Source organism: Cyprinus carpio, chromosome B6, assembly GCF_018340385.1.
Source record: "Cyprinus carpio isolate SPL01 chromosome B6, ASM1834038v1, whole genome shotgun sequence".
In the NCBI taxonomy this organism is placed as follows: domain Eukaryota; kingdom Metazoa; phylum Chordata; class Actinopteri; order Cypriniformes; family Cyprinidae; genus Cyprinus; species Cyprinus carpio.
This window is the reverse complement of record NC_056602.1, coordinates 8,747,091-8,758,735: the sequence shown is the minus strand read 5'-3', so window position 1 is coordinate 8,758,735 and position 11,645 is coordinate 8,747,091. Positions and strand designations below refer to the sequence as shown.

Genomic DNA, 11,645 nt, shown 5'->3' with positions numbered 1-11,645 from the left:
TAAAACTTTAATTGATTGTGTTTTAATATTATTTTGTCATGCTTTAAAGTAGACTTATTTTGATGTTTTAACTAACATGCTAAAGTACATGGAAAGTACTGATTGTGATTTTAACTGTAGAGAGTTATGTGATATTACTCTTAAATGTTCTAAATGGCAACTTCATCACTGCAAATGTGTAATTACAAATATATTTATGCATGTATTTATATTTAAATATATTTATAAAAATATATTTATACAAGAAACAAGTTTCAATAGAAATTACATCAAAGTATATAAGTTTACCATAAATGCTTGTTAGTGCATTCAGCAATACATTTTAACCATACTTCAAAGATAATATGAGTTATGAAATTACATATAAAGATGTGCTTAAGTCCTACTTAAGTAAGACTTAGAACTCTCTCAAAAAAAAAAAGTTCAATACCTGCATTTGATTGTAAATAACAGTTTAGTTAAGTGTCTTAAACATTACATTCGCTTTGCACTTAAGTATATTCTTTGATATATCCATAATAAGTAGGCCTACTCATTTTAAAAGTATGCTAAAATGTATTTTTTTCAGGTCTCATTTGGAGATGATTGGACATGAAATTTGACCTTTTCTGAAAAAAAAGTGCACTTTAGCATACTTTTAAAATGAGTACCTATTAAAATACTGATGTTCTTCAAAATATCCTCTGCAGAAGAAAGGCATGCATACAGGTTCACAACAACATGAGAAGAGTTTGGTTCCAAAACGCTATAAATACATTTTGATTAATTTGATTAAAAATGTGTTTTCTTTACCAAGAAATTGGCTGAAAACCACTATTTTCTGTTTCAGACTTTCACATAGCATCTTTAGGTTATAATAACATTAAAAATTCAAATCCAGATTTTGATTTAAAAAAAATTATTATAAAAACTGATAATTTTTCCCAAAATGCAATAAATCCATTGAATCAATATAAAAGTTATTTTTTCATATTGAAACTGTTGAAAATACACAACAAAGTAAGTTAATCCACATGACAGCCTCTGAACTTGGTCAATACTAATCTTATTAATAGCTTACGTTTCTTCCCCATGGCAGAACCACCACAGGTTCATCAATGCCGTCAAAATTATAAAAAGATTTTTAGGGCTGCACAATAAATCGCATGCGATTGTCATGCGCATCTCGTAAAGCCGGTTCTGTGATTAGTATTTTATTATGCCTTACTGTAGCACTTTGAGATTTTTTTAAAATGTAAAGTGCTTTATAAATAAAATTCATTACTATTATTATTATTATTATTATTATTATGTATCGCATTCTGCAGAGAAGTGAGACTGGCGGGGGTTTTTTTTTCGCAGTTTGAAAAGACGGGGAAAAAAATTGACAGAATAACACATATCGCATTTTGCGTAAAATTAAAAAAAAAATATAATAAATATGAATACCGACCAGATACAATACTGATTTTGGGGGAACTCAATTTTTATTTTCTTTTTTTAAATGGCGTTTATCATGTTTTGGAACCAAACTCGAGTGGCCTAAATAATGACAGAATTTTCATTTTTAGGTGAACTATTTATTTTAAGCCATTGTCAGTTTATAGTTTATTCCTGTAACAAAGATAACCAAAAATCTTTATCTATTATTGGCGTTTAAGACAAAATCAATAATCTATAACTAGCTTCTCTGAAAATATTGGCGAGGACTAATTTATGTGTGTGGCTGTGTTTTATCTCATGTTTAAGGCCACAACTGGCAAATACTTTTTTGATTTTCTTTGCAAAAAAACTCTTCAAAAATAATTCTGAATGTTAGAGCTACAAATCTAAATTTGTATATTTTTAGGCTATATATCTGTAATAAATATTCCCCAATGGTCCATTCCTCAATGGTCATTTCAGCTCCTAATCAAAAAATTATTTTGTAAAGTTGTAGTTGTGACATTAAAAAAAACATTTTAAGATTTTCATTTATAAGTATGTTGACTTTGCATTGATTTTAACATAAAGCATCTCTGTATAACACACGCATACTTTGCTGCTTTAGATTCTGTTCATTCCTTATTTTGATGTCCACTTCATATTTCATGTGCTCAGCTGTCAATTTAAGCCCTGCAAGGATTTGCACAAACCACCCCCATCCTGCTCCTATCGGTCACAGATAGACTGTTAGTATGGGCTCTTATAGCAATCCTCTGCATGAGTTCTGATAAGGGTCTTACCGCTTTGTAGCCGAATCAATACTGACATCAAAAGCCCCAAAGTTCACAGAACTAATTCCTGTGGTTAAGTGCCTTACAGACACCTCAGAACCAGCTATACAAAATTAGTATGTTGGGCAACATGTGATGTTAAGTGAAAAAAAAGTGCATATTTAAAAGCCGTAATGTCCTCTGCTGTGTTTAGGACAAGTGTTTCATTCATGTGGAAGCATCTATTTAAAGGCTGTCAGTGGCATCAAGGGAATGCAGATGAATCAACTTTGTTTAGATGACTGTGTTCATGGTTGTGTCTCTCCCTCTCAAGGGTCAACTGTTTATTTAATGCAGTGAGACTGATCTATTGTGGAAGATGACCTTATTACAGAACGTGACTACTTAAATTCCACTCACATTTCAAAGCTTGATTCTCCTCCGTTTAATTTCTTTTAGAGTAATTAACAGCATCCACTCTGTCATATTTCATTTGTATGTATCCATGGTGATCGCACACTCGCCAACCCCCATGACATAAACCACAGGATCTGTATATGAGGGAGGAGGAGGTGGTGTTGAGGTGGAGGGAGGCTCCTTCAGTCCAATGATGGTGCAGTGGGAGGGGCTACAGTTTGATTTACAGTGCCATTTAAAATGCAGATTAATGGATGAAGAAATGGGTGTGGTAATTCTGCCAACAAGATGATAAAAATATCCACAGAAGAAGAAAGAAAATAAAGATAAAAAATTTCATATTAACTAATTCTAAATAAATAAATAACAGAAGAAAGAAATGCAGGGTTTTCACTTTTAGGTTAACTATTTCTTTATAACTATATAACTATATATCTATATAACCAAAAATTAGGTGTTATTGTCAATTAGGACAAAATCAATCAATAATCTATCACTAGCTCCTAATGACTGAAAATATTGGGTGGAGGACTAATGTATTTGTGTGTGTGTGTGTGTGTGTGTGTGTGTGTGTGTGTGTGTGTGTGTGTGTGTGTGTTATCTCATGTTTAAGGTGTTAATAAACAAAAAATTCTACAATATTTTTTCAAAAAAAACAAAACAAAACAAAAACTCTTTATAACGAACTCTATATCTAAATTTGCTATGTGGTTTTACATAAGATTGTCAGCCTTGGCTCAATTATACATGAATAACATAGTAGTTACGAAAGACAGCTCAACCCTTGAGTGTTTTTAGCCTTTTTTTCTCAAATATGAAGTTGATTTTAGCATTAAATTCAACTTTTATTTATGCTTAGAAAAAATACACTCATAAAGATACAAAACTTTTACTGGAGCAGTAAAAGGTATTAATATAAAGTACAAATATGTACCTTTATGATACCAATACCACTAGACCAATACCATTTAGGGATAAATAAGATACAAAGATGCAAATTTTAGATTTTGTTCTACATTAGAAATATTGAGGTTATTGTGCTGGTCACTGAAGATTATTAAAAAACAAAAAGTTGTATGCATACATTTGTTATAAGTTGCATTTATTTGTTTATTATAATATGCTCTACTGCGTGTCTGTCCTTATTGAATATAATTTGTGAATATAACCTAAAATATCTCTAATGGTGACAAAGATCAGCTTTAATCAATGAAATAGTCAATTTTTCTATCAGAATTCTGAAAGGGAGGAGGGATAGAGGATGTTGGCCTAAAGTCCCTTTCCTCAAATGATAGCAACCCTCTGCCGTTCAATCTTTCCAGACATTTAAATTAAAGGTCACATGCAAATGACTATCTGTAAAGGCATGGCACTCAGTATTGTGGAAAACAGGAAAATTCAGCTAGGAGAATGAAACAATGTTAAGGTGTTTGCAAATGTGCCGTTTGCTCTTAATTGCTAAGCACATTAAATATAGTTGATTTCATTTACAATTCTGAGATTAAGAGTTTTCTGGCATTTTATAGGTGGGTTAATGAAGATTGTTTCCATTACAGTTTAACCCCCTGTAGATATCTGAAATCTGTGTTTTTTTTTTTTTTTTTTTTATCAGTTTTCTCTCTAATGCAGACAAATACAGTATATGTGTATGGGATATTTTGAGATGGTTATTAAGTGAATTTCAGAGATTTGATAGATATTTTTATTATTTTATCTTTACAGCTGCTTATGAATCAGTTTTATTAGTAGTTTTTCATTTATTTACACATTTCAATTATCAATGCACAGATGTGGCTCAATAAAATGTGGTTTTATTGTAGTATAAGTGGACTGCTGTAGCTTTGAATCAGAGAATTCTCTGTAATGCTATTAACCAGATGAATTATTAATAAAGGCCGCATGAAACACATAACTGAACATAGTGTCAGTGTGCTGGTCTGGGCTCAGAGCAAATGGCATGTCCCTTGGTCCTTCTTTGATTCCAGACCGGCCATCTGCATGTTTAGACCATAGAGACTCCTCTGAGAAATCTAGTCACTGTGGTCTCGCATTAGATTGTGCACATTCTGGAAAATATCAAGAAACATATTTGGAAAATATCAAGGAAGTGATAAGAACAAATCTTAGTATTGTCAGAAAAAACTTACATGATAGTTTGGCTTGACAAAGAGCAGGTTCCTGATTCCTAATACAAGTTTATTAATCCAATATTCATTTCTTAATTTTCCTGCAGGTTTTATGGCTATAAGCCACTCAAAAAAGAGTGTGTGTTTCTCATTCATACGCACACCCACACACATGTAAAGTATCATCATGACAAACCTATTGTATAGTGTATGGCTTCACTCAACACACACACAGAGGCTGGATTCAGAGGAAGCTCCTTTCAGACCCGCTCCCATAGGAACATTTTTTGCCAGTCCTTCACCCTCATAATTATAATAAATTTGACATTTCTCAAATAATATTGATTTCTTTATTTTAACATTTCACAGTCAGTGATGGTCCAAAGCATTGAGAAACAGGATGTCTATTGATCTGGGGCTCATGAATCCCTTTCGTGTATGTGATCATTTTTATAAGGCCTTTCTACCAAACATAAATCAATATTTTATATTCCCAGCCTCAGAGAGGTGGGGTGTACAGGATCATATCACTGAACAGAGACCTGACACCTGGAAAGAAACACCTAAACTGCAGGAATGTTTAATGACTCAGATTGAAAAAGTGTTAATGCGTTTGTAACGAAACATTTCAATCATTTTTGCATTTGAACCATCCATCCACAAACAGATGGGATTATTCTTACAATCTTTTTGGAGGGCTACCACATCTCAAAATTACATTTACAATGTCGATTGCATTCAACATTTGATGCCAGAGATACATTTTTACTCGAAAACCCGATTAAACTGTTTTTCAGCTATCTTCAAATACATATAAATTAAGCAGAAGACAAAACTATTGATTTGTTGTTGTTGTTTTTTATCCCATAATTAAATCATACTTTGTTCAGAGGGAAGAAATCTAATCTTGAAAGGAATACTATTAAAGAAATGGCATCATTCATTTAAACTGAAATCTGGGACTGGCTTACACTTAAATAAAATATTCTGTGAAACACATTCAGTGGTTAAATTGAATGCCATGACCAAACCGAATAATCTGTAATGATTTAAATGATTTAATCTGTATTTTTATCACCTAAATAATGAGAGGGAGGAAAGATAGAAAAGAGGAAGAGGGTACAGACTTCTTAACTTAATAATCTTTACCAAAAGAGACAAACTCTTCCAGTGAGTTGGTCCACTTTAGACCTATATCTCCTTTTATCTCTGCTGTACTTTAGTTTAAAATCCATGTTTACATCCTTTGTGTAAAAGTATTGAGTCTTTAAATCTGGATGTTTGCATAGCCTTCACATTTTTCCGCGTTAAACTTTCTGGTGTTGTAGAACAAATCGTAACGAGGTGAAGGCGCTGACTACCTGTGTGTCTCCACTGTCATTTGAAATGTTTCACAGGCTGTTGCATCCTGATTGTGTTTTGTTATTTCATCTGTTCAATAAAGATATGACCTTTTGAAAAGTTCAGGCTACACTGAGAGACGGAACTGTTTTAAAACGATAGAACAGTTATTGTCATTTCATAAAGAGCTGGAGGGTAATTTGGGGAGAATGTTAAACGTCATATGTAAAAACTGTAAAGCAAATGAGTATTAATTAAGGAAAAAGTTTTTCCTTCGTGATAGTTTTTCCAGATTTAACGGCTGACTTCGAAATCATTTGATCAAGATCGGTCATAAAAGCATTTTTACAGCATTTTAAATGCTTTGTATTGCGTACAGAATTAGGCTAGTGAAAGTTTTTCTTTCTTTTTTTCTTTGCAATAATATGTGGCAGTTTCATTGGAAATTATTCACAGGACATTTTCAAGAATTCCTCCTTATTTGTTCTATATAGGCTAGCCTAAATCGTAAATCTTCTGAAGAAAGGCCGCCTTTAAATATTGCCGCCGAAAAGATGCTTTTTTTTTTCGTTTTATGATTGAATGAAATAATGTTTGAAATACTTTACTAGAATGAACAAGCTTTTATAAGCAAATTCGAAAATTTAATAGAACACAAGTAAATCATATTGACAAAGCAAGAGAAAATATATAATAGTTAGGTTTATTCAGCAATACACTAGATGAGAGAAGCTTAACATAGAATGCAGTGCAAAAACCATAACATCATAGAAAACAATGATCTGAAATATAAGCTTAATGTTAAGAAATTTAAACCAGTTGCACGTAAACCTCGGACATTATTTCAATATGAAATTAATACAAAGTGCTGGAGAAAGTTAATAGCTCAATAACGAATTCCATGCATACTTTCTGAACTGTAAAAAGCGATTCATATCTTAATAACAATCAAATTCACTAATGAAACCATAAACACAAAAACGTGCTCTATATGCTTTTATCCATTCTGAAATCTGAAATGCTGCAGATAGAGTTTTAAAAATCCTTCTGTTCACTCAGTACAATCTCTATTCTTAATGCAGAATGACTCAATTAGCTAGTGGTTAAAGTACCTTGTCGAAATGATTTTGATCCCTTAAATCATTAGGCTACATCGTGCATAACACATAAGAAGTTGTAGGCTATATAAATGCTTTGCAGGTAACAAACAATATGACGCGTAACAATACAAATACATTTCCACCACACCGCACTTTTTTCAGTATATAACTGAATACACTTTAAACAGGCATAAGACTAGTCCTTTACTCGCCACAATATTTTTATTCGCAAAGTTTTGAATATTCTATTGATATTATTTCCTCCGCGGTTGTCCGGAACAGAGTTATTCACTTTTGTCCCCAAGCAGCCGTGCTTCAAAAAAAATTTCCATCCGTCAATATAATTTCTTCAAGTCCGCCACATCGAGGAATCGTGAAGGTTTTCTGAATCTGTCGCAGTTCAGCCGATTGTTCAGAACGGTAAGGTATCGTGAAAGAGTTTGTCAATGATCGCAGGCGTGGGAACCAAATCCTCCAGTTTCAAGTAAAAGATGCGCTGCAGTCCCTGCGTGCACAGAGCGCGCACCTCCGGCAGCTTCTCCAGCAGTTTAGACAACTCTCCACTGCAGGACACCTGATCCTTCAGACAGTTTATGAGCTTGTTTTGAAGTTCCTCTGTTTTCTTGGGCTCTTTTAGTCCGTGTCTCTCTATGGGGATAAGAAACAGTCCGTCAGAGGTCTGAAGCACGCTGTATATTCTGAGCATCAGTTGGAAAAGGTCAGACATGTCTTACCTGTAACTATGGTGAGAGCAGCTATGCAGGAAAAGGCAGAGACGTCTATGCTCATGTTCTGAAGGTTGGAAGAAAACTCGACGATAGAGTCGATCCACTCCCCAAAGCCACGCACGCACTGCACCTTGTGTAAAACCACTCCATTGCAGAACATAAGTTTTTCTTCTGCCAGGTTAGATCTGAAAAATGTTAAAGTGATTATTAAGATCCATCAAAAAACAGCGAGTCCGTTTTTAGATCATGACTGCTTACCTGTAAGCCAGCCGCAGCACAAAAAGTTCAAGGAAGGCTGATTCGAAAAGCAGTTCTTGGTCGCATTTGGGCAGGTCAGTGAAGCCGGGGATTTTTTCTGCCCATCCGCGAATGATGCTCATTGAAGCAGTGAGAAGATCGTAGAACTGCTGAATGTGCAGAGATTCATCTCCTCCACTATGATACTCTGGACTCGCCTGAAACTAGAATTTAATACAAAAAGAGAAATTTCAATATTTGTTCAAATAAAACTTTATGATTAAGTGCAACTTTGCTCTCTTATAATTTTGTGTGAATTAGACTCTCTCACATTCTATCATTACTTCTGAAATGTGACTGTTAATTGAATGTTGAATAGTTGTTCAATTATTACTTAACTCGTTAAAGCTTAACGTTTTACACAATGTTTGATGCTTACTTTAGAGTAGTCCAGGCGGGCCATGGAGGGGTTGGAGTCTATGTGCGCTCTCACTAGGGCGTTCAGGAGATTGACGGGTGTCACAGAGACCGGGACTTCCTGCGGACTTTTAGGTTTGGAGGGGAGTCGACCTCTTCGACCTTTTAAACTGGCTGTTCTTACAACTGTATATATATATATATATATATATATATATATATATATATATATTGGTTATACACACCGCACCGCAATATCAAGCCATATCTCTTTGATAATACAGTGTAAAGTGAATAAAACAAAAATGTGCTCGACATTACCTTCCTTCACCATCCCTACGACCAGGCACTTTTGAAAACGGCAATACTGGCATCGGTTTCGCCGTCTCTTATCCACAGGACAGTTTTTGTTTGCCAGACAAACGTATTTGGCGTTTTTCTGCACCGTGCGCTACAAAGAAACAGCACATGCATGTAGCGTATTAATTGCTTGCAAATCTACTCCTTTCGCGTGGACAACTTGAACTGCAATCACAGTATGAAGTTACAATGGAACAGGACACTCAAACCCTGCACTCCAATCCAAAGCTGCGTAATACATTCAAGGGCCGGACAGAGCAGACATTCGGTAAATACAGATCCGTGGGCAGCCATAATTTGGGGTCCCCCGACGCTCTCTCCGCGACCCCTCTTGTCGGATTAGCTAGATTATTCTATCACGATGGTGACATAAAGAGCTGTCTTAATGTCACCACTGGGAGTTCCGTTACGCTCGGTTAGGCGCGATACGACTCTCAGCACAAACCAATTTAATTCTAGACGAAAGTAATGGAGGCAGAGATGAACGCAGGTGTCCCTAGGTGCATATTGGGTCAAATCAATACAACTGAGATAGTTAAGGGTAGCCTAGGCTACTGTAGATCAGTTCTAAACCATGCTTTTTCTTGTTCTAATCTCTAGTTGGGCAGGTAACCAAAAGCTTATAGGTTCAGACGTTTGATTAACTATAATCATTTACCCCAGTGGGACTTTGACTGTAATACGTGTAGTAGGCTACTTTGGGCAAAAGATGTGTAGTGTTAGTGATAAACAAGCGTACCTTGAAAAATCCTTTGCACCCCTCGCATGTGCGCACCCCGTAGTGCTGGCAGGCTGCGTTGTCCCCGCACACAGCGCACAAACCCTCGCTGGATGGAGACCCTCTAGCCGGGGGTGAAGCCACCGGGCTTTCCAGTAAAGGGTGTCCGACGTTAAGCGGATGGGATAAACCCACAGAGTGCTGTTTCCTCGAAGGTGCCGGTAAAGCAAAACTGTCCAGCGCACGGTGCGCACCCGGGGTGTCCGGGCCCATGGACACGTGCAGAGATCCATCGAAGCGCATCTGGCAGCTTGACATCGGCGTGTCCACGGGAGACTGCTTGAACGAGAACAACCGCGACATCGCGTTTTTCCTCTGCTGGTCTATCATGTGTGAAGTCGCCAGGTAGTTCTGATGAAAGCTGTGAAGGGACCCGGTGTCTTCCCACGTGTGGTGTGGGGGCGCCGGGAAACTGGGTGACTGGGAGACGTTTGGTGAGGATGGTTTATAGTATATAGGTCCGGTATGGGGTAGGTTCTCCTCAGCCTGGTGGGGCTGATGATGCTGCTGCTGATGGTAGCTGTGTGCGGGTATCTCCTCCACCTTGATGGACAGCTGATCCCCAGAGTGGGACATTTGGTAGAGGCAGGGAGGCTTCACGTCGTAGCTGGAACTGTAGGTGTCCACAAAGGTGCTGAAACTGGGGAGCGACGAAGTGACAGCTATTTCTGCGTTAGTCAGGTCCATGCTAAACTTGACAAACTCCGGTGTTAGGAAGTCGCAGTTGTACTCTCCCGTGGTGTTGTAACTGTAACTCTGAGATGCAGGGCTGGCTCCTGGAGGTGATGTCCCATACTGAGCCTGGACGCAGGGCATGGCTGCAGTGTTAGAGAACTGAATTGTTATAGTTTTACCTGATAGGGTGCATAATATTTGTTCACATTTTTTATAGTTTCACGTTTGGAAATAAGTGTTTATTTATACGCAAATAAAACAGAATGTATTTTTATTCAGATTTAAAATAAACCCCTTTTTATTGTTTTACCCACAGTTAACCTTCTGCTTAAGAAGTAGTCATTGAAATACAGGATTTTCCATCGGAAAGAATGTATGCAAACTTTCTGACATACATTTCCCTGGCCTGCTTCAGTTTACCTCCGCACACCTGCTACTTTTATCTCTCGTGGAACAATCTCTGAAGACAGGGCACGTAACAGGGGTTGATGTCAGACCGTGTCTCTCCTTTTTTTTTTTTTTTTTTGCTTTTCTGTGAAATAAATATTTTGTCATTAGTAACAACATCTTCATATATCTTACGCTTTAATCATGTCAGTCCGAGTTACTTTATATATTTTTGTAACATCAAGGCACTCAGATGACTACAACTTAACTTTACAAATGGATCTTAACGTGTTGGCAATATTAAAAATAATATTTAAGGTAAAACCTTAAAATAAAGGCTAAAGTTAAGAAAAGAGTATATTTATTGCTTTACAATTCTTTCCACAAATTTTATTTTAAAAGCATTTTTAAAGCTGTTTTATTAAATTAAAAAAAAAAGTTTTTTACTCTTACATACCTCAAATCGCTATCAAAAGCGTTGCAAATTATGTATCCATGTAGCTGTTCCTGTTGATAGAAGTTCCGTCTGCATGTAGAGCCACTGTTTTGCGCACCTTACTCCTTCGACAGCACTCGAAGACTGGGGCCAGAGCGCAATGTGCCTTTTGTTTATGAGAACTCTGGATGCCACAGCCCACGTGCTAAGAGGCCGTGACGTCAGGCGCGTCACCCCTTGACGCGCGCTGATCGCTGGACAGAGGGACTGTTCTTCAATCGTCCGCGTGTTTGCATATGCTGGACTGTCCACTAGGTCAAATGAGTTGAATTTCCTACACATTATCTGTTTCCCAATATAGAAACCACCTACAGGAGATCAGATCTCAAAATCAATGAACTGAAATTTTGTTACTATTTTGAGGACTCGTCAGTCAGCATATAGGCGCAACATCAAACTTTACCTGCCG

General features: G+C 36.5%; 1 protein-coding gene across 2 annotated transcripts; it reads right to left on the bottom strand.

The window, feature by feature from the left end:
* Positions 1-6,740: 6,740 nt before the first annotated feature.
* Positions 6,741-11,332, bottom strand: LOC109074906 (nuclear receptor subfamily 4 group A member 2-like). 2 transcript variants are annotated; one of them, XM_042725551.1, is made up of 8 exons: positions 11,198-11,332; positions 10,749-10,885; positions 9,640-10,496; positions 8,862-8,991; positions 8,563-8,726; positions 8,145-8,347; positions 7,893-8,071; positions 6,741-7,806 (listed from the first exon to the last, which is right to left on the bottom strand). In XM_042725551.1, exons 3-8 carry the CDS (start codon positions 10,492-10,494, stop codon positions 7,571-7,573), a joined length of 1,767 nt encoding a protein of 588 aa, XP_042581485.1. In that variant the 5' UTR covers positions 10,495-10,496; positions 10,749-10,885; positions 11,198-11,332; the 3' UTR covers positions 6,741-7,570. The 2 variants fall into 2 exon arrangements, with proteins under 2 accessions (XP_042581485.1, XP_042581484.1); XM_042725550.1 differs by having other exon boundaries at positions 10,774-10,885.
* Between the last annotated feature and the right edge of the window lie 313 nt (positions 11,333-11,645).